The sequence below is a fragment of the Pezoporus wallicus genome, unplaced genomic scaffold (assembly GCF_028554395.1).
Source record: "Pezoporus wallicus isolate ANWC-B61680 ecotype Strahan unplaced genomic scaffold, APGP_CSIRO_Pwel_v1 contig_5353, whole genome shotgun sequence".
Classification (NCBI taxonomy): Eukaryota; Metazoa; Chordata; class Aves; order Psittaciformes; family Psittacidae; genus Pezoporus; species Pezoporus wallicus.
In genome coordinates, this window is record NW_026642422.1 from 348,122 (window position 1) to 368,348 (window position 20,227).

The 20,227-nt window shown below is 42.6% G+C and overlaps 1 protein-coding gene across 2 annotated transcripts in view; it reads left to right on the plus strand.

Moving 5' to 3' along the window:
* The window catches only part of DAAM2 (dishevelled associated activator of morphogenesis 2), a 167,830-nt gene extending 147,893 nt beyond the window's left edge, over positions 1 to 19,937 (plus strand). For both annotated transcript variants that reach the window (XM_057429989.1, XM_057429990.1), the window contains 6 exons: positions 721 to 889; positions 2,624 to 2,731; positions 3,767 to 3,827; positions 8,335 to 8,466; positions 16,493 to 16,663; positions 18,585 to 19,937. In XM_057429989.1, coding sequence (XP_057285972.1) covers positions 721 to 889; positions 2,624 to 2,731; positions 3,767 to 3,827; positions 8,335 to 8,466; positions 16,493 to 16,663; positions 18,585 to 18,800 — 857 coding nt within the window. In that variant the 3' untranslated portion in view covers positions 18,801 to 19,937. The remainder of the gene's footprint in view (positions 1 to 720; positions 890 to 2,623; positions 2,732 to 3,766; positions 3,828 to 8,334; positions 8,467 to 16,492; positions 16,664 to 18,584) is intronic.
* Positions 19,938 to 20,227: the final 290 nt, after the last annotated feature.

A 20,227-nucleotide genomic window follows, 5' to 3' on the forward strand; every position in this document is an offset into this window, starting at 1 on the left:
TTAAGAGAGGCTTGTCTCCAAAGGAGGTGCTGTTACATGTGTGGTATGATTGTGGAGTCAGTGAGTCTGAGGCGTGTCATGTGCTAAGAAATTAATTCTGTCTAACGATCTTCTTTCACCCACTGAATTAATGAAGTCATCTTCATGACTGCTACACTGTAAATATGAACTGTCAGATGTGGCAATGTGCTGCCAGGCTGTCCTGAGCTGCCAAAAGGTTTCATGGCCTCTCTGTGCAGGTCAGCCTTCCCTTCTCACCCTCAAGTTCTTGCACCTTACCTCTCCTTGGGGTAGTCAGAATAGACGCCTCAGGTCATTGGTATTCCGGGAATGCCTAACTTACACAGAGGGAGGTGTATGGCTTCTTCTGCACCACGTCCATGGTTATTGCAGGGAGGAGGTGAGTGTATCCAGTTCTGCTCAAGCGTTTCCCCTGTTCTTGCTAGCTATGATTTTAGAGTGTGAGGTCCAGCAGCACAGCCTTGCTCCTGGATTCAGATGAGCATCTTGCAGTCTAGATGTAGTTCATCTTCCTTCCCATTCTTCTGGTTCTGGGCATGTGGGTGCAGGAAGGACAATACACATACAGACTGTGTTGCAGCATTTGCTGGGCAATAGTGAGATGAGCATTTTAAGGTACTTCGAATTACAGGGCCCAGCATGTTAAAAACAGCCACTGTGCACAATAACCTGTTCTTCTTTTTATTTCCTCTTTTCAAGCCATTCTTCTGGCATCCAAAGAACTCATCCGAAGCAAGCGTTTGAGGCAACTCCTGGAGGTAGTTCTGGCCTTTGGGAATTTTATGAACAAGGGCCAAAGGGGAAGTGCTTATGGCTTCAAAGTCTCCAGCCTGAACAAAATTGCAGATACCAAATCCAGCATAGACAGGTATGCTAGAAGGCTGTGAATGAGTTAGTTACTGTGCTGCTGTATTTCTTGCCATAGTAATGAAAACAGGTTTTGTTTTGTTTTTTTGTAACTCTGTAGACCATTTAAAATAATGTCAGATTTGGCATTTAAACAGTGTTTTTCACTCTAAAAGATCCTGCAGTAGTTAAGACCAGCTATTAACACAGCACTCAAGTTCTGCTGTTTCTTTGGATATTGCACATCTGTTGCTGGATTGTTTCTGCAGCACTACGCAAAGATGACAAAAGTAGTATTTCACAAATAACTGAAATAAGATTTTGGGGGAGGGAGGATTTCTATGGAATTTGCCCTTTATACCAAAGTTTTATGGCCATGGTTTTCCTAAAAAAGAAAACAAAAAATTCTGACCACAGTTTTATGTCTCCTGTGAAACATGGCACACGTTTCTGATGCAGGACTGTCATAAACTGGCTCTCTACCTGCACCAGTAGGGGAACCACAGTGCATAGCTTTGGGAGACTGAGCCAGGTTGTATCTAGAGCAGTTAAGGAAAATAGCTGGTTTTGGAAAGGAAAGTGGAATTTACTATTTATGGACATGGGCTATCCCATGTTTTACCCCACATCCCCATACTGGTTCTGGAAATTAACTGAGCTATGACTGGTGAGAAAATACTGGTTTTGTGCTCCTGCAGCATTAAGATTTTCCTTGTAGGTCTTCTATATTATTTCTTACTAACTAACACCTTCCTTGGCTTGTGAGACCTGCTGAGACCATAGTTGTGGTGAAATGATTGAAGGCTGTGACAGAATGAGTGATGGCAGTAAGTAGCCATGGGAAATTCATCCCTACCTAACAGAGTCCTGTTTTGACTTACCATGATGTCCTTTCTGTATTCCAAGGCTAACACTTGTGTTGCTAGTCTTGAACATTTTTTGCCTTAATGTAGCCTGGCTTGATTTTTCATATATTGAATGTCCTGTGCAAATTCTGTTCTCACAAGCTCCCAGCACCCAGGCTCTAGTCTGTGTGAAGCAGTGGCCATCTGCTGTCTTGCTTATCAGTTAACCACATAACACCCACCTCAAGTAGCTGTTATGGCTGGCTGTTCTCTCTACATGCAAAATTCACTACTGTAAAATTCATCATTTACTTCACAAAATTTCTTAAATCTTCTCCTGCATCCCCCATACACCTCATTTTTAACCACTCCTGCCTGAGCTGCCATTGTTCTTAGTGAGCCTGACCACTACTCATAAGTATAGCTGTTTCATTTCTGCAGTTTTCAGTTTCTTCAGTCCTCAAGAACCTTTTCCTCTTCTTAGTTAACTCTTATGTTTTATTCACATAGAATCTGAGAACAACTCACTTTTCCCTTATGAGTTAATGTCACTTTAGTAGTATTAGTTGCTTATTCCCTGAAGTATCTGGGGACAAATATTATGTTTTACACAATTCTCTTTTCTGTTACACTGTTTACACAGATGGATGGAAGCATGCTGGTACTTCCAGAATAAATCAAGGCACAATATATTGCTTGAGGTTTTAGGAAGGATGTGTCATAAAGAGCTAATTCATTTCAGTCTGTGATACTTTTCTTTCAGTTACAGAGCTGCTAATTGCTGATATATTGTCTGTTTTGATCATTCAAGCACATTTCCTACCCAAATATTTTTCACTGATTTGTCACAATCCTCCCACCATCCTTTTCCTTCTTCTTTCTCATTTCTCCCTTTTTTTTTTTTTCTTTAGAAACATTACACTTTTGCACTACTTAATTATGATCTTTGAAAAGAGTTATCCAGATATCCTGGATATTCAGTCTGAGCTGCAGCATCTTCCAGAAGCAGCAAAAGTCAAGTAAGTCCAGTGCTGTTGCTTGCTTCCAGAGCTGGAGTTTCTAGTGATTTCTGTTAACTCAATGATCATTATTTTTTTCATTGCTGTTTTCAGTCTTACAGGGGAAATGCCTTTGCTCACATCCTTGATGTGATTAACAATCCGTTATTGTTAATAATCAACAATTATTGTTATTGATTAATTATTATTAATAATTAATAAAATTATCAGAGATTTTGGCTAGGGAACTACTCCAGGTAATGAAAGACAAGTGAAAAAAATAAAAGTAGGTTCAAACTTAGAGGAATTTATTAAGGCTTTAGTGGTGTTTTTGAGATGTAAACTACTACTCACCAACTACTTGGAGGAGATACCTGCCTATTCACAAATGGGTACTACCTAGTTTGGGTTTTTTTTCTTTAAAGTCCTAGAAAAAAACTTGTTTCTATATGATGAGCAGAAATTCAGTAGAACACTTGTGTCTAGAGAAGCATGTATTAACAGAGTTCTATGCTCATTTACAATGTAAGCTTGCAAGGACTACCATATGGTAGAAATGCAGATGGAAAAAACAATGTTTGGACTCTGAGGAAGTAAAAAATCACAAGTAAGTGTACTGCTAATGGGATTTAGTAGTTAAGTAGTTCAAGAATCATATGTAGAGATAATCTGAGACTCCAATAATGTGTCTGGTAAAGCTGGGGTCCTTGCTTGTGCTTATTATTGCAAGCTGGCCATGTGGCATACACTCCTTGCTGGTGGGTCAGGCTCAGCAGAGCAGGTGTTCTGACAGCAACCCCTTCTCTTCTTCCCAGGAATATCCTGATCTTCAGTATGAACACAGGCGAGCAGGGTCTGCCTCATATCTCATACAAAAAGCAGCATAGATCATTAACCAGGCCCCTTCCCCTCACTCCTAATCATTTGGCATGGCTGGTGCCAAAGGCCAGATACCAGACTTGATGGGCCAATGGTCTGTTCTGCCTCACAGTTCCTGTATTCTTGAGTAACACTGCTCTTTTTGTTCTGTCTGCCCTGTGTCTGTCTCCTGTGCAGCCTGGTAGAGCTGGAGAAGGAAGTTAACAACATAAAGAACGGATTGAAAGCTGTTGAAGCTGTAAGTATCTGAAGGTTTGCAAAGAGCCATACTTAAAATATCTCACTCAGAATCAGGAGCACTATATGTTTTATGATAAGAGAAAGTGGGCTTTCTCTTCCCATTCCTTTCCATTCTGGTCCAGAATGCATTAACCAAGTAAAAACAAATAAAAGCTTCTCATGTGGACCTCCTGCTGATGATCTTAGCAGAGTTAAGCCTAATGAAAAGCTTGTTTGATCTCAGCCTGGAAAGTAAATGAACAATTTGACAAATGGTATGGACTGAAAGAAAAAATAAAATTCTTGCTCCTTCTTACTAAGGGATGTCTGGCTGCTGAGCAGGTGTTTCATGTGGCTGTTGGAGTAGTAGTAAACAGGTAGTGGACTTCTAACTGCAGCCCTAATCTATCCTAAGCACTCCTTGGTAAGGCAAAGGAAAAGATAAACTAGTTAAAGATGAGGGAGCTGAGCTGACAAGCAAAGCAGCAGTGGTGGTTTTTCCTGCTGTTAATGAAAGTCTTTTAAGCTGGACTTAGCTTGCCTGTGTTCTGTTTATACTTACATAGTGCAGAGCCTTACATCTGAACACAAAACAGTACAAATGGTGCACTGGCACAGTTGTGTGTACTGAATTACAAGGGTTAAAGCTGAGGGATGGGCCCAAATGCTCCCTGGAGCCACAAGTTCATGTGTCAGCTGTGGTTCCCCTCCCTGGAAGCCTGCATTAGTTAAGCTCTTGATTTTGTTCCTGGGGAAAGACTCCAGCCTAACTGAGACAGGAGAGCATACAGCATGACACCATGTTTGGTGGAAGGAAGTAGGAACTCTCATACGTGCCTCTTGCTCATGTCATTGACATGTGTATGGCTTTGAACAACCCCATGCTTTCCAAACCTAACTACTCTGATTCTGTGATTTGCCTCCTCTTTGTGAAATGGCAGCTACAAATAGCTGCCATTCTTAGAAGGCCTGATGTGAGAAATGTCAAATTAGCGTCTGCACAGCAGTTGAAATAGTAAACATTAACACTGAAGTCATTCTGTTGTCTCTGTCCCTCAACGTCTCCCATCATCTGCACAGATAAATACATTCTGATCCTAAGAACATCATTCTGTCTCTCTGCAAATATGGAAACAAAATCCTACATTTAGGTTGGTGCTGGCATCTCTTGCCTGTTGGATATACTAAGGGAACAGTACTGCTGAGAGGCAAGGCAGAGGTCTTCAGAGCTCTAGAAAGTCCCTGATGTGTTTAACTTTCTTTGCCCTTTCACACAGGGTTTTATTAGACACACTTTTCAGAATCCCTTTGTCTTCAAGTGTTTCACCTGTCTTTTTCAACTCGTGTCAGTTTAATGCTAGTTTAATGCTCTAGTGGTGCATTTGAGATGGGGAACATTCTGCACTGGGACTGCTGGAAAAGGGATCAGTTGCTGGGAATTGCATTGGGTGGTTTCTGCACAAGGATTACCTGTGTACAAGTAACTAACTCAGGACCCTCCCATCCTCCTCATTCACTGACTTAATTTTCCTTTTATCTGGCCTGAGTTTGGTTGGGCTCTGGGGGTAGAGGAAGGGATATTTGGCCTGTCAGCAACAACAATCTCCAAGAGTTCATCATGTAATTAGCCAGTGATCTTCCCACAAAAAAAAAAAAAAACCAAAAAAACTTTCTAAAGCTTATTTCTGGGTTGTTGGGGTAAGAGACAGCACAGCCATGAGAAAAGATACTTACACATCCATGGAGTACAGTGCTTGAGGATTAAAAATCTCCTGTAAGGGAAGGCTGACATGGAGTTCATGTCACGAAGAGAGGCCAAGTTTTGACTGGGACCCACAGTTCCCCCCATTGAAATATGAGTGCCTACTTCTGTTTTCCTTTGTGTGACTGGGTTATTTGTTTTGCCTTTACAGCCAATTTTTCTTCTCTTTCCCATACATGGGTTCCATGGACAACCTTTTCTCCCCATTCAATCACCATCTTCCAACCTCACTGTTCTCCCTGCCATGGTATTTTTCGACTGGGGCTGCCAGCACCTCCCAGTCTGCTTGCTCAATTCATGTTTTTTTGGTGTGTAAAAAGCAGCACTTTAGCAACAATGGAAGATCAGTGTCAGGTGGAAGGTGGAGGAGGGGAAGGTGTGATTCTTGATTCCATTCCAGTGTGTTCTCACCACAGCCTTGGCTCCAGTGACTGAGAAGTTTCTTCAAAGCCCCTTAAGAATAGAAAGCTAAAAATAGTTTCACAGTCAGATGATCTTAAAGGTACTGTTAACCCTTTGCCTTCCTGAGCTGGAAGCTTCTTTGTAAAAATAAGACACAGTCATTTTCAAGAGGTGCATGCAGCTGTCGCCTTTGAGTAGGATGGTCCCAGAAGGACAACTAAGTAGTTCTTGGTCTTCTCCAAATCAGGAAGTGAATTCTGTCAGCAGAGCCCTTCTCTCATGTGGCAAGAAGATCATAACAATTGCTTGAGAAGCCAGTGCTATGCCTGTATGTTTAATCTCTCTAGAGAATCAGCAGCCCACCCCACAGGAGCTTTTCCTAGCTTCTCCAGTTGTGCTGTTATAATTAGTATATACCATTTCTAGAAGATACAGATGAGTTTCTTATACTCTGGAATCACTCTTGGGCTGATTACATAATCATGCTGGTTACTTGTCTTTTGTTGGTTTTTATTTTGGAAGAATTATTCTGCAGGGGAGGACTGAATTTGAAACGGAAGGGCAGACCACCTAATCTTAGTTTGCCCTCCAGTAACATCCCAAGTGCCATGGCTTTCAACAATGTGTAAGATGACAGAACTGTTTTACCCACCTGCTTAAGGAGAGGGGGAGAGAGGGTAGAGCGACTTTCAGCTAAAATTAACTTATAAATTACAGTGGGAAATAGTGTCTGAGGAAAAAAAATATGAATGATTCTTAGAAGCACTTGAAGTGACATTTATTGTATGCATAAAGTCCAATTCAAAGTAATTGTAACATAGAGACAATTCATTGCAAAGTAATATAAATGAGTCGTGCTCCCGGCACCATCCCTTGTGATGTGTTCGGAAAAGAAGTGGAGAAGAGAATGTAATATAAAGCATGGGAAGTAGCACTTCTTTAATATGGATTTTTCTCTGGCCATCTGCTCATTTCTTTTCTTTTCTCTTTTCTGCCTTGTGGTCTTTCCTTGTAGTGGTTACATTCTCTTTCCAATTCACATCAGACCAGATAGATATATCACATTTGATTTTAGATTGTTGATGGCCAAAGCTATTCTTTGCATTCAGCAGCACTGTGGAGCAAATCCCAAGGGGCTTCTCAGCATAGATGCTTACAAACCTGTCCATTTGGCTCTGTGAACCAATATTTTGATGACTAGTAACACAGAGCACCAAACATGGATGTAGCTGGAGTTGGAGCCAGCACAAAAACATTTTTTTTCCAAAGGGAACAGTGGGTCAGATTGCAACTTGACCTGCTGTTTCATGCTGATTTTCTCTACACAGGAAGTAAGGCTTTATCATTCCCACTGATTATTCAGCTGAGAATAAAGATGAGGCCCAGATCATGATTTCCTTGTCCTCATGAGACTGTCAACAGCATGCAAGCCAAGCACAGGCATAGGAGACTGCCATTCTTACTATAACTTGGTCATTTTGATGAGCTCTGTAGCTCTTTCTGTGCCACAAGTATGGTGAATAGAGTAAGGGAAGAGATAGAATGAGTAATCTTGACTTAAAACTAAAAAACTTGAGCCAGAAAGAAAGAATCTTACAATTTTTTTTTCTCTTCTTTCTGTAGGTAGTGGACAAATAGAGCTTAGTTTTCTGTGGTTTTATGTGGGTTTTTTTTCCTTCTTCATAAAACTGCTTATCATAATAGCCCCAGTTTATAAGTGTGAATTTTATGATTCCAAGCTAATGCTTATTGGTTAGCAGGGTTCTAGCAAATGTTGCACCTGACATCTGTCTGCTTGTTCTTCAGTGGGAGAACTAATTTTGATGTCTTTTTGCTGCCTACCTAGTGCTTTTCAGAGAACTAAAGGGGAGATCCAGAGCTAGGAACTATACAGATTATTCACACATATATGCATTTCCCCAAGAATACAGCTTTTGAGTCACCATGGGAAGAGAAGATGAGGGAAATTCACTATTAAAAATTCCAAAATCACTTGCTACGCAATCTGAATTCTCTATTGTTTGTCATTTTGCACAGGAAAAAAAAAAATGCAGCATTTAATATTCTTGATGCTTAGATTATAAAGTTGCCTTAGAAATTCAACATATTGATGGTTTTCTTGGGAGTGGTTGGTTGAGGATAAAGGAAACCATAACTTCATCCCACCTTAACTTTCCATCTCATACTGAAAAGGCAAAACCTTTGACTAAGTGGGTGGTTTCTAAGTAATAGCTCTGGATGAATGTGTGAGGAGCGGGAGCACAGCATGCTCTGCACTAAGATGGGCTTCCCTACTCCCTTCCTTGTCAGCAAAGAGTCTTTGATGCTTGCCTGTCTATATCTCTTACTTCTTCTCTTTCAGGAACTCGATTATCAGAAGAGACGCATGTGGGAATCAGGGGACAGGTTTGTTCCCGTCATGAGCGATTTCATCACTGTGGCCAGTTTTAGCTTCTCGGAATTAGAAGACCTTCTCAATGAGGCTAGAGACAAGGTAAGAATACTTTTTGAGTGTCTAGGGTTTTTCACTGGCTCAGTCAAAAGCCTGATCGAAACAGAAGCAGTAATGCTGGATGCTGAGACTGTAGTGAAAACTGTAATAGACACTGAAAATGGTTTAGGTTGAAGCTTCTTACTTTTCCTAATCTAGTGTGTAGCCATTTAGAATAAATTTTAGGTTTAAAAGAGTGCTCTTGCCCACTTCTTGCTAATCTTTCTTAGTATTATCCATGTGTGCCATAGAATTGCGATGGCAACATGGTATCACACCATGTGGTTGTGTTGAAGGGACTGCTTTTGAGAAGTCTCTCAAAAAGAGTTCCTTTAGTGATAGTGACTTCATAACTTTTACCTTCTTCTTTTGACTTCATCCCACTGTGCTTATTCAGCTGGGGACATTTGTGTTTAATTTTCTTAAAAAATACACCTCTGGGTAGTTTGGTAACCCTGAATACCTGATCTTTTCCATGTATACTTCTCTGTTACTTCCTGTATTTCATTGCAAGGATAGAAATCCCAAACATGCATGGTTTGTCTGACATTATTGGTTCCTTTTTATACAGTCAGCACCACGTGCATGTTACTTTTCAGGTGCTGCTCTGATCATTTTGTCCTTTCACTGTCTGCATCTCCACTACCAGATTTGTACAACTAAAGAGGTGCTTGTTCTTTGCTGATGATTGGAGTCTGGCACTAATCCCTCTGTCTCTCAGCTGAATGAGAGAATTTATATGAAAAGATCATAAGCATATGAAAGTCTTTAGAGAAGAGCAAGTTCTAAAGTAAATGATAAGTAATGGCAAATCTGCCCTTCTTGGCTGGCATGTTAAAAGTGCTTTTGGCTTTATGAAGCAAACGTGTTATTTGGTTTGCATTGAATTGTTTCCACAGCTGGTGTCAGTCCTTGTATCGCTAAGGGACCTATTGCATTATTAACAAAACCTGTGTTGTGCCAATGGATTGGTAAGCCTTAAATTTTGAAGGATAGGCAGAACAGAGGCTGAGGATCTGAACAGTAAGACTCCTCACTTATCCAGTCTCTCTGCCGTAATGTCATTCTGCATTTCCTTGCTATGGAGATAATGTTGGTAATATGGACTTGCACAAAACAAATATTTAATATTCTGTATCTTCACAAAATTTACTGAGAAAAGCTCAGTTTTCTTTAGTTTGGGGGCTTCTGTTTTATGACTAGATAAATATTTCAACTTCATTATAGTTACGTGCACATTTCTGAAAGTGAATTCACTCTGTCTTTGGTTTAGACTACCTGCTTTTGGTTTAGTATTAAGATGGTGGTGGTCCTTTCTTTTGGCACTAGGACAAAAGTCCAATGCAGATTCTTTACAAGGTCAGTCAGGGGTTAAAAACCAGAAAGTGGTACGTGTCCAGCCCAGCAATGCAACTTTTCTTGATCAGGCAGTTGCAGGAAAAATGTCATTCTTTTGCTTTAATAATAACCAAGAATCTCCTTACAGACAGACCAATATGTCTGGAAGTTGCTGCATGCTTTTTTAGACATAGCCAACATAAAGCACTCAACATAAAGAGACTTTTTATTTTAATGACTATAACATGCTTAGGAAACGTTTCTTTACCTTCTCCTCACACACCCTTACTATGTTTGAACACACGCCATTCCAGCTTCTGCTCAACCTATGGCTTTGGTTCTTCCACTGGCAAAAAAGTGTCTTCCACTGGCTGCTTTTGGGCTTCTAAAAGGGGTCTGTCTGTCCTTACAAGTGCTCCAGTACTGAGCTATTTCTCATGTTTGCCTCATTGTTTTTCCCTTTTCTTCTTCCTCTTTTTCCTCTTTTTTTTTTTTCCTTAAAAAAAAAAAGCTGAGAATTTTCAACAAACCAGATGTGCTTTGCAAAGCCTACAACATCCTCCAACCTCAGTGGGCTCTCTGTGCTTCTTGAATCACGAGCTCTTCCTTACTATGGAAACCTACTATAACCCCAAATTAAAGGAAGAGAGGGACCAAGACAACAGATTATCCTGTACTTTTTTTTATTTCTCAAAGCAAGTTGAAAAAAAAGGTAGTGAAAGAGGGAGGACTTTGAAAAATATCCTAATGAGCCCAGGAAGAATTGGTCTGGTTCATAGTTTTGTTAATAATAATGAAGCTCTAGTTTTAACAGCTGGAGTTGGATATCATTCTAAATATAGATGTGGATAATTGATTGCCAGGAGGTAATCAGAGCCATGTTTCCTCAGCTGGGATTTAAAACAATACAACTTATCTTTTCAAACCTGGGAATTTTTTTATTTTTTAAAATGCCTTTAGTATTAACAAAAGGCATTTCTTCATTCCTTTTATTTATGGAAACAATCCATTACAAACGTGTGATGCTGACCTGACATTTTTCACAATCCCAAGCAGTACTTTTTTTGGCCTTTTTGCTTAAACCAGGACCATTTACAGTTAGTGACCATGGGGAGGAATTGATATTTTAAACTGAAAGGGCCACATTGTCAGATGCAGGCATCCATGTTTGCAGAGGAAGCCTTGTAACTATACTTATCTTCATGCAGCAAACAGATGGCTTGGTTAAGAACTGATTGAAAACTTAGACTGACTCTTTAAACAGGCTCCCTAGTACAGCTGGTTCTTGTTCTTTTTGTGTTTTTCTCACTTTCAATGCCACTTTATAAGGGAATATATAGATTAGATCAAGGGATAATGTTTTCTGCCATTTCCCATAAACTGGAAGGTGGGGCAGGAGAAAGCGAAATTCTGCCCTAGAATCCTTCATTAGTTGTTACATGGTTGAATAGATGACAAAAAGCTTTTTTTTTTTTCACATCAGAAAGAACAAAATGGGGTTGAATTTTGTCTGTGAACATTTTTCCCTGTGTTTCCTGTGGGGAAATAATGAAAATGCCCAGGCAGAGGAACAGTGACCTCCCATGGTATGAATTTCATTTTCCTATTTGAACAAGGTAACATTTGCTCTATATGAAGTTTTACAACATACTTAAATGCTGAGAGGTATGAACTTAGATTGCTAGACTGCTTCGTAGCTGTTCTACTTTGTGCTTGGTTTATAACAAACTTGTTTTTAAGAAATTTTGGATATTCCTAGAAGAACAAAGTCTGCTCAATCAGGCATTGCCACTCCTGTGATCATAGAATCATAGAATGGTTTTGGCTGGAAGGTACCTTCCAAGTTCCTTCTGGATCTAGTTCCAACCCCCCTGCCATGGACAGGGAACTTTCCACTAAACCAGGTTGCTCAGAGCAACATACAACCTGGCCTTGAACACTAAGCCTCTCTATAGAGGCACAACAGAGGCCACTGCCTGGGCAAGACTGACGAGGTGGGTAGGAAAAGTGTCCATCCCCAGTCTTTCTCATGAGAGCTCCTCTCAAACAGTGTTCATCATCATGGAGAAAGGAGTTCAGACTCTGCACATGCATTTAATAAGCTTAGCACATATAGTAATTGTTTTGAAGAACAGAAAGGCAATGAAAGCCAAAATCCATTTAAGAAACTAGTAATTAATGGCAGAATGCTGTAAAGCACACAGAAATACTGTACTCCAAGTCCCAGTTACAGGCTGTGCACTTCAGTCATTCATTTTGGGGGATTGGTATTTTCTGTCAGCCACTGGGGCTAATGAATAAGGAATGGATCAGGATGGAGACTGAGGAAGTCAAGACAATGTACATTACAAAGGGCATGAGCTGGCACCACAGTCGGCTATCAGGAACAGCCTTTTGTTAAATGAATTACGAGCTATGTCTGGTAACTTGGAACTGCAGATGCTTTAGGCCAAGTTGGCATCTAACATATCAGAAATGTTTATAGTGCCTGTATCTCGATTTTGGGGCTGCCAGAGTCATTGTTGAACTCCTGGGAGAATTCTTTAAGAGCATGTAGGCACAAGGAGTGCTGAGCCCAGCCCTGCCTGAAATTGGCTGGGCTCTTTCCATTGACTATTCTGAATCTGTTCCATAAAAAAACAGACATTTATTTGAACTACCTCACTATAGGATTGGAGTCTTCATAACAGCAAACACAAGAGTACTTCTCTGGGGAAAACAATTCATGTTGCATGGCTACATGGTATAATTCATCATACATTGGCTCCTCTGGCAATAGCAGACAGCACAGACAGTTGGAAATTTTTATCATGGCTGTTTTTCCTCCTCCTCATAGAGGCCTGTTCCTGCCATTTCTAGAGCTTGCCACTGTTTAACATTTCGTTGGCAAGCACAGCAGCGAGCGTGTGTGCTGCTGTCCCGTTTTCCCTCTCCCTGCTAAAATGGCTTTTTAAAATAAACAACTGTCTAAACGATTTGCTTTGGCAAGAGGATGAATTCAGTGGAAAGTTTGGCAGAGGAAGCATAGCTGGCACTGAGCTTGTGGACCTGTTGTATCATGGAGCATGGGGGCCCTTATGGTGTGGAAATTAATGTTTTAAGGAAAAGAAAAAAAATATATACAGTCCTGTATTACAGTGGAAAACCTGCTGAAACAGTTTTCCATCTCGCTTTTGCTCATGTCATCTGTCCCCAAATGACTTTAGGAACAATCAGGTTTCAGCCCTTGTTCTGCACTATTACAGTACGTCACAAAATTCTGGGAAGCGTTTCGCATGCATGAGGTCTTAGCTACAGATTTCACAGTTGTGGCAAGAGCAGGTACTGCTTGGCAGGGAATCTGCCCATGGAGCAGTGCAGTGATTAGTACAGGGTGACACAGATCCTGTGGCAGAGAGCAGAAGAGAGGGCTGGAGTCCAGAGCACCTAGGTCTGTGCTGCGCTGCCTCTTACGCTCTGAGTGAAGCATGCAGTGTGGTTTTAGCCACTGTGAGGATGTAGGAGCCTGGGCTTCATACCAGGGTTGGGAAGGCTGCCTCCAGCAGCTTGCTGACCTTCATCCAGGCACTAGTGCTTTAAAAAAGCACACATGATAGAAGGACCAGAGCTATGGGGAAACAGAAGTAATAAAAAAGAGGGGTCTGTTGCAATTTAAACAGTGAAAATACAGTGAGGGTCTGTTTACAGTAGTGCACTGAGTTGATGCAGTGCCCTACAGATGTGAGCAACTGATATTTTTTGCTGTTTCTTATACCACATTAGTGGGCAGCACTTGCCTTTCTGTAACAAATGGAGAAAGGAAGACTTAAGAGAGGGAGCCTGAGTTCCCAAGCCACATTATGTGCAGAGCTGGCAGCAGAAGCTGGAACTCCTGACTTGCCTTCCTCTGATCAGTCAACTTTTTTTTCCGGAGAGGGTAGAGAAAGAAGGAAAATGTTTACTTCAGTGAAGTGCAGATTTCTCTTTTGTAGTTATTTTAGTACATCCAGTGCTCAGAGTCTTGCTTTTCATCTTTCACTGCTTTACTGTAAATGATTGTGAGCTAGTAAGCCATTTTTACAGGGCACCAAAGACAGGCTGTTCTCAGCCTCTGATTTGCTGCTGCTTAGAGACCACAACACCTTACACTCATGAGTGTCTTTGGAAGGGTCCCAGGCTGCTGGGGCTTTCCAGCACAGCAACACTTGCTCCTTTGAGTAGCAGTGGGGAGGCAGTGGCAAAAGCCCCTCTGCCAGTGTGAGGAGCTGGTGTTGGTAGGTGGGTGACAGGCCATGTGCAGAACATTTGCAGGCAACACCTCCCTCTAATGGAGAATTCCATATATGGAGGATCCAAGAGCCCCAGGCAAGGACCCCCTCCTTTTCAACCCCCAGCCTCCCTAAGAGTCCAGGAAATCCCTGGGGGCATTCTTGGGCTCAAACCAGCTCAGTTTCTGCGTGCCCCCTCATTCACATTGGCTGTACACAGGAGGGATGCAGGGCATGGAGGCAGTGCATCACTAGGTACAACAACCATCTCCTGTGGGCTGCTCCTGAGCTCCACTTCACAGGGGGTTGACAAGTCTTCCTTCTGGCTGGCAGCTCTACTTGCTGCTCTTAATTTGCACCTTATCTTCAGTTGTCACAGGAGTTAACCACAAGCCGGAAGAGATTCAAGGTAGCACATCTCCTGTGAGCAATGCGCTTCAAGCGCTCTATGTGTTCAAGGTGGCAATGCCTGTGCTGAAGTCTTTCTCTTGCACTCCTGCTTCTCTGGCTCATTGGCACGCTGAGGCAGGCATGCCAAGAATATATAGAACATGGAGGTGATTTATCTCCTCCTGTGGTATTGACAGCCTGTATTTTCTCTACTGAACAGCTGGTGTTGGTTGATTTGGATTACTGTGAGACCGCTGCACTTTACTAATATTCAAGCACATATGTGTATGTTATATACAGAGAAAATACATATATACAGATGGGGAAGGAGAGAGAAGTAGGTGTACATACTTGTGTGTGTGTGTCTTCAGAGGTTGCAGAGAAAAGGAGTTAAACCAGAGAAGTGATCTATTGCTGTTTCCATACTCTGAAGTCCCTCCCTGACATTGCTGCTATAGTGCTTCCTTCAGCTCCTGACATGTTTGGTAGCTCAAAGCAACTTGCATTTCTTCCAACACTTTCTTTTTTTTCCTCCCAGATACTTTGAGTTTCTTTGTTTGTTTCTGGCTGAGAATGAAGCCTTTTTTAAGAAAAAAGAATCTATTGCTTCAAACTGCTTTGTGGGCCTGGCAGGGAAAGCAAAATGTCGAATCAGGCTGAGCCAGAAGGAAGCTGCTTTCCCTGGAGATTGGTTCCCCCTGCAGTTGACTCGGAGACGTTTTTTATGCTTTACCTGGTACATGGCCAGAGGGGTTCCTAAGACCTGCTTCCAAACTCATTTTGTGCTTGGGATTGGAGCCTGAACTGTCCTTACTGTCTTTTCCATTCTACAAGATCACTGAGCTGAGTACACACACAAGAGAGTTTGAAAGCAGTCTATAGCTTGGGAGAGTCTGGGTTTGGTAAACGTTGAGGTCTGTGAGGATGCTCTGCTGCTCAGTGTGGGTGTATGACATGCAGGCAGGGAATGCCAGGGGAGCTGTGTACCAGGGCAGCAGTGCCATGGAGGAAGCGTTGCTAGTGCTGCCTGTTGTGATACAAAAGTGTGTGAAAGAAGCTGTTTGGACAATGAAGCTTTTAGATGTGTACAGTTATATAGGACTTTGGACATATGTGAACATGCTGTCGATAGACTATATGTGCATGTATTTGAGTGCATTTTGGTGAGTAGAAGGGCGTGCTTGTGAGTGTGAGAGAGCAAAGAAGAGAGTACAACTACTGCAAGACTGATGTCCAAGAGCCAGGGGATGCTGTGAATTTACCATATCCCAATCAGGACAGCTCTGTGACTGAAGTCCTGCCAGTTGGCTGCCTTCACATGTGTTCTGCAGCCTCAACATTTGCCTTTTAAAATAAAAGCCATTTGTGATGTATTCATGCTCTTTTTAGTCTGCCTGGGAGCCCTGGCTGCTTTCCTTGACCCACTCTCATGCCTTGTCTGTCCATAGTCTCCTCTCTCCCAGGCAACACCCTGACTCAGACAGGGTGGTGGATGACACAGCAAAAGGCTCCTGAGAGGACATAATGTAATGTTGCTGCAAAAATACCTCTAACTGCAGCCATTCAAAAAGTAATTTGAGGGGAATGTGAAAGGGGAAAGGATGGGCTAAAACTATTTATTTGGTAGTCAGGATGGGCTATAACTACATGTTTCCCCACTAGCTCACTGTTTTCCATGCCCCTGCTGTCCCACAGCTGCAGCTGAGATGTGGCTAGGCAATCAACTTCTGAACTTACTCCGTCACCCTCAGGCACTGAACATAGTTTTTTTTGTATAAGTGGACAGAATAAGTGGACAGCTAGTGCTCTCCAGCACCATTGGCCCAGGTTGCCTAAAGGATATCCAGGAATGCAGATTCTTCTGGGACACAGGCACCTGCCTTAAGGGAGGGCACTTCTGTTGATGGAGGGGGGGGGGGGCAAGTTTCTGCTCTCACTGCATGAGTGGTAAGAGGGTATTGAATTATATGTGTGGTTACTCATAAGCTTTCCTCGCTGTCTTCACCAAACTGCTTGCCTAATTATTGTTCTTGTGTTTTCTGCCCCCTTGACAGTATGCCAAGGCACTGAAGCATTTTGGAGAGAGTGAGGGCAAGATGCAGCCAGATGAATTTTTTGGCATCTTCGACACTTTCTTACAGTCATTTGCAGAGGCCAAGCAAGATCTGGAGAATATGAGGAAGAAAAAGGAAGAAGAGGAGCGCAGGGCACGTATGGAGGCCATGGTGAGGACGTGTGCACAGGAAGGCTTTTCCTTCCATCGCCTTTTCATGTCTCAAGTGAGAAAGGTTAAGGAAGCCAGTTCTAATGCTCATGTCCTGTCACTGTTTTATGTCCCCCTCCATGCCACCTCTCTTTGGCATCATTCCTTTCTCAAATGATGTCATCTTTTCCTGCTGGCTATCCTGCCAGCTTTCAAGGCCTGTTTGGCTCCTACATTACTCTTTTGGATTCAGATACCAAATCTAGCCCTGCCTGTTCTGGCCCAGCACTTTGCAGGATGGTGCTGCCCCTGCCCAGTGCCAGACTACCCTGATTTCACACTGCAGGCTCTGTGCAAAAGCTCTGGGAGCTTTATCCCCCTTGGTCCTTCCAGCTGGTCAGCTTCCACTCAGACTTCGTCATCACCTGCTGCATGCCTGTCACCTGACAGTGCACAGTGACACAGGAAATGCCCTGGCACCTGCTACAGCCCACACTGTCAGTGTTTCTGGCCAGTCCTAGTGCCTTGATTACTGGGGCTGTCTCTGTCCTTGACATGGTGAGAGAGATTTTGTGCACTGTTGATTTTGCTCCTGGAAGACAGTCGTATGCCCCTGGGATTCATGTGAATGAGCTTCTGCCTACAAACTCAGCCTTTCCGGAGGCCTGAGAACAGTTCAGCCGTCCCCTGCCTCCTTCCCCCCTGCTGTGGCCTCACTGTGGGGAAGTGCTGCTTTAAATGTTTGCTGTGCCAGAAGCACTGGTTTGTATCCTTTAGAAGAGGAGAGAGGTAAAACTCTGGGATGCCAGCAGGCATACTGTTGGACAAAGGGCCAGGACATCCAGTCCTAAGATAGGACTTACATTTAAGCTTCCTTTAATGGCTGGGCTTGATCTTAATAGTTCTTTCCCAGCCTTGTTGATTCTATAATTCCTCTCAGCCAGCCTGGAAAGTGCAGGAGCCTGCTGTTAAAGTCCTTGGATGGTTTTATAGTCCTAATACACCATGAGACAGGTTGCAGTTTGCTTATGGGAAGAGTCTTCCTGCAACATGCAGGAGCGAGTGACCTGCTTCCTGACAGCTGCATCCATCCCTTGTTATTTCCACTAATCTTGGAGATGAGCAGTGGAGGGGAAAATGAGCTCCCTGGAGCTACCCAAGGGAGATCAAGGGCATCATGTTGACAGCTGGACCTATCCAATGATTTGTAAAGTCTACAGTCCTGTTTCAGTGCTGTTTGTATTTATAAGCTATTTCTCTTTCCAGAGTTGAGACAATGTGCCTTCCTTTTCCCATCACTGCAACGCACAGCCTCCATCCAAACATGAACTGTTTGGTGGATAGGGATTATGTTCATGTTTTGATACCTCACACGATTTTCATTCTCCAGGATGTTTACCTTGTGGTTTTCTGGGGTTTTTCCTTCCTTCTTTTCCTCCTTCTGTGGGACTGCAGCCTTTCTGCCTGTCAGTGTAGCTAGCTATGCCCCAAGTGCAAAGCTGTTTCACTATACTAGGGATTGTGGTTTGTACAGACACATTCAAACTAACTTTTAGCTCACTAGGTTAGGTATTGTCAGCACAGTGGTGCCGCCACACTAAGGTCGCTACAAGCCTGGCCCCAGAAGCTGCGTAATTACTCATGCCAGCACCACTTGTAGAGTGTCATTTGTCACAGCTATTTTGGCTGGCACTATCTTACTGTAAAATTAGTGCAAAACAGCAGCAGTATGCACATCCCATGTGTTCTTTTTGCTCCAGGTAACACTTTGTGAGGCAAACATAACAATGCTACTCATTCCTCATCTCTCCTGCTCTTTGCTTATCTGTGCAGAAGAAGGGAAACCCAGCATAGTTGCCTGTTACTCTGGCACAGGTGATGCCCTTATGGATGGTCTGGCACCTTGGTTAGCTAATCCTAAAGCTCTGTGTCTTTCTCCACAGCTAAAAGAGCAAAGGGAAAAAGAGAAGCGACAAAAGAAAGCAAAAGCTGGAAGCATCTCTGAAGAGAGTGGGGAGTTTGATGACCTGGTGTCAGCATTAAGGTCTGGTGAAGTCTTTGACAAAGACTTATCCAAGCTCAAGCGTAACCGCAAGCGCTTGGGGAACCAAGGCTTAGAGACAAGCCGGGAGCGGGTGGTGACAAAGCTAAATTATTAATTACAAGAGGAAGAAAAAAATAACCAGAAGAAGGTGACGAAAAAGTGCAAAACAAGGAAGATGAATGTGTGCGATGGTGCCTGACTGACAGCTGCCCCAAAGGATTTCTTTGGTCTTTGGCTAGAGATGTTACCTTTCCATGATCAGCTTTTCTCTCATCCCTCTTCTGTGCTCCTATTTTGAACCATTATAAAAGTGCCTCTGCGGACCCAGCCGGGCCTGTGACTGGGCCATGCAGAGCTGACAGATTTGCTTCTGGGAGTTTATTGTGTCATCAGAGGCCTCGTGGTGATGACACAAAATACTTGGGCCTTGCAGACTGCCTCACAGCTGGAGAAAGATAACTTTCTGTGTGCCAAAGTGAAAACTAGTCACCATCTCCATCTTGCTGATAACAAGCAAGACTAATTTCAGAGCAGCTCTATAAACACCTGTCACATCTTCAAGATCTAGACTGGCCTCCAGGGGCTTATCAAAATGTGGTTCTCAATGTTTCCAATTCCTTTCCAGAATTGGATTTTATAAGCCATTGATTAGTACAGGAAAAAATGCTTTTGATCTCATGTTCTGTATAGTATTTTTGTGTGGCCTACACTGTCCAAGGCAAGTGATGCTCAGAAGGAAGCAATCAAGTTCTGGAAGAGGTTGAAATTCAAGACTCAGGTTCAACATAAAATGCTTTGCAAAAGTCTTTTGGATTCTGATTTTCTAGAAGCAGTTTTCTGGAGTTTATTGATGGTTGAGCCTTGAAGCTATGAAATGCAAACATAGGAAAGAAGCTCTGGCTTCTCTTTAGAAAACTAAGCCACTGCCAGGTTGCGATTACAGGTAGATGACTGTGGAGCCTGTTGTCATTGCTGGAGGGTGGGAGGAAAACAGCAGAACATTTCTTACCTGTTTGTGCAAGATTTCTTAGTGCAGCCCAATGGAAATCAGGAGCTCCGTAGTATCATCCACAGGTCACAAGCAGCAAAAAGCAGTCACTGGCTGCAAGAAATGAGATTTCCATTTGATGTTAGCTGTAATTTCTGTTGACATGAACTCGTCTTTCTGTCTAACAGGCTGACCTTCACTGCACACACCCACTCCCACCTAAAGAGAATCACATAACTCAGTAAGTTATGAATGGTGTCAAAGGAGAGCCCACAGCCTGATTTATTTTGAATAAATCACTTGGAATGAATCAACAGAAGGTCCCATAATGAAAACTGAGAATTTTTCCAGGAACACATAGAATTGTGTATGCCAAGCAGGCTTTGGAGATGGGTTTTCATAAACAAAGAACAAATCTGTATTTAAGCTACATGTATGAAGCACACAGTTGAAAGCAAAGAACACTAAGAGGCATGAATTCTGAATTCTGTGTGGCTACGGCTCTAGGAAAAGGATTGGACTGTGTGGGCTGTTGTGGACTGCTTTTTGTATAA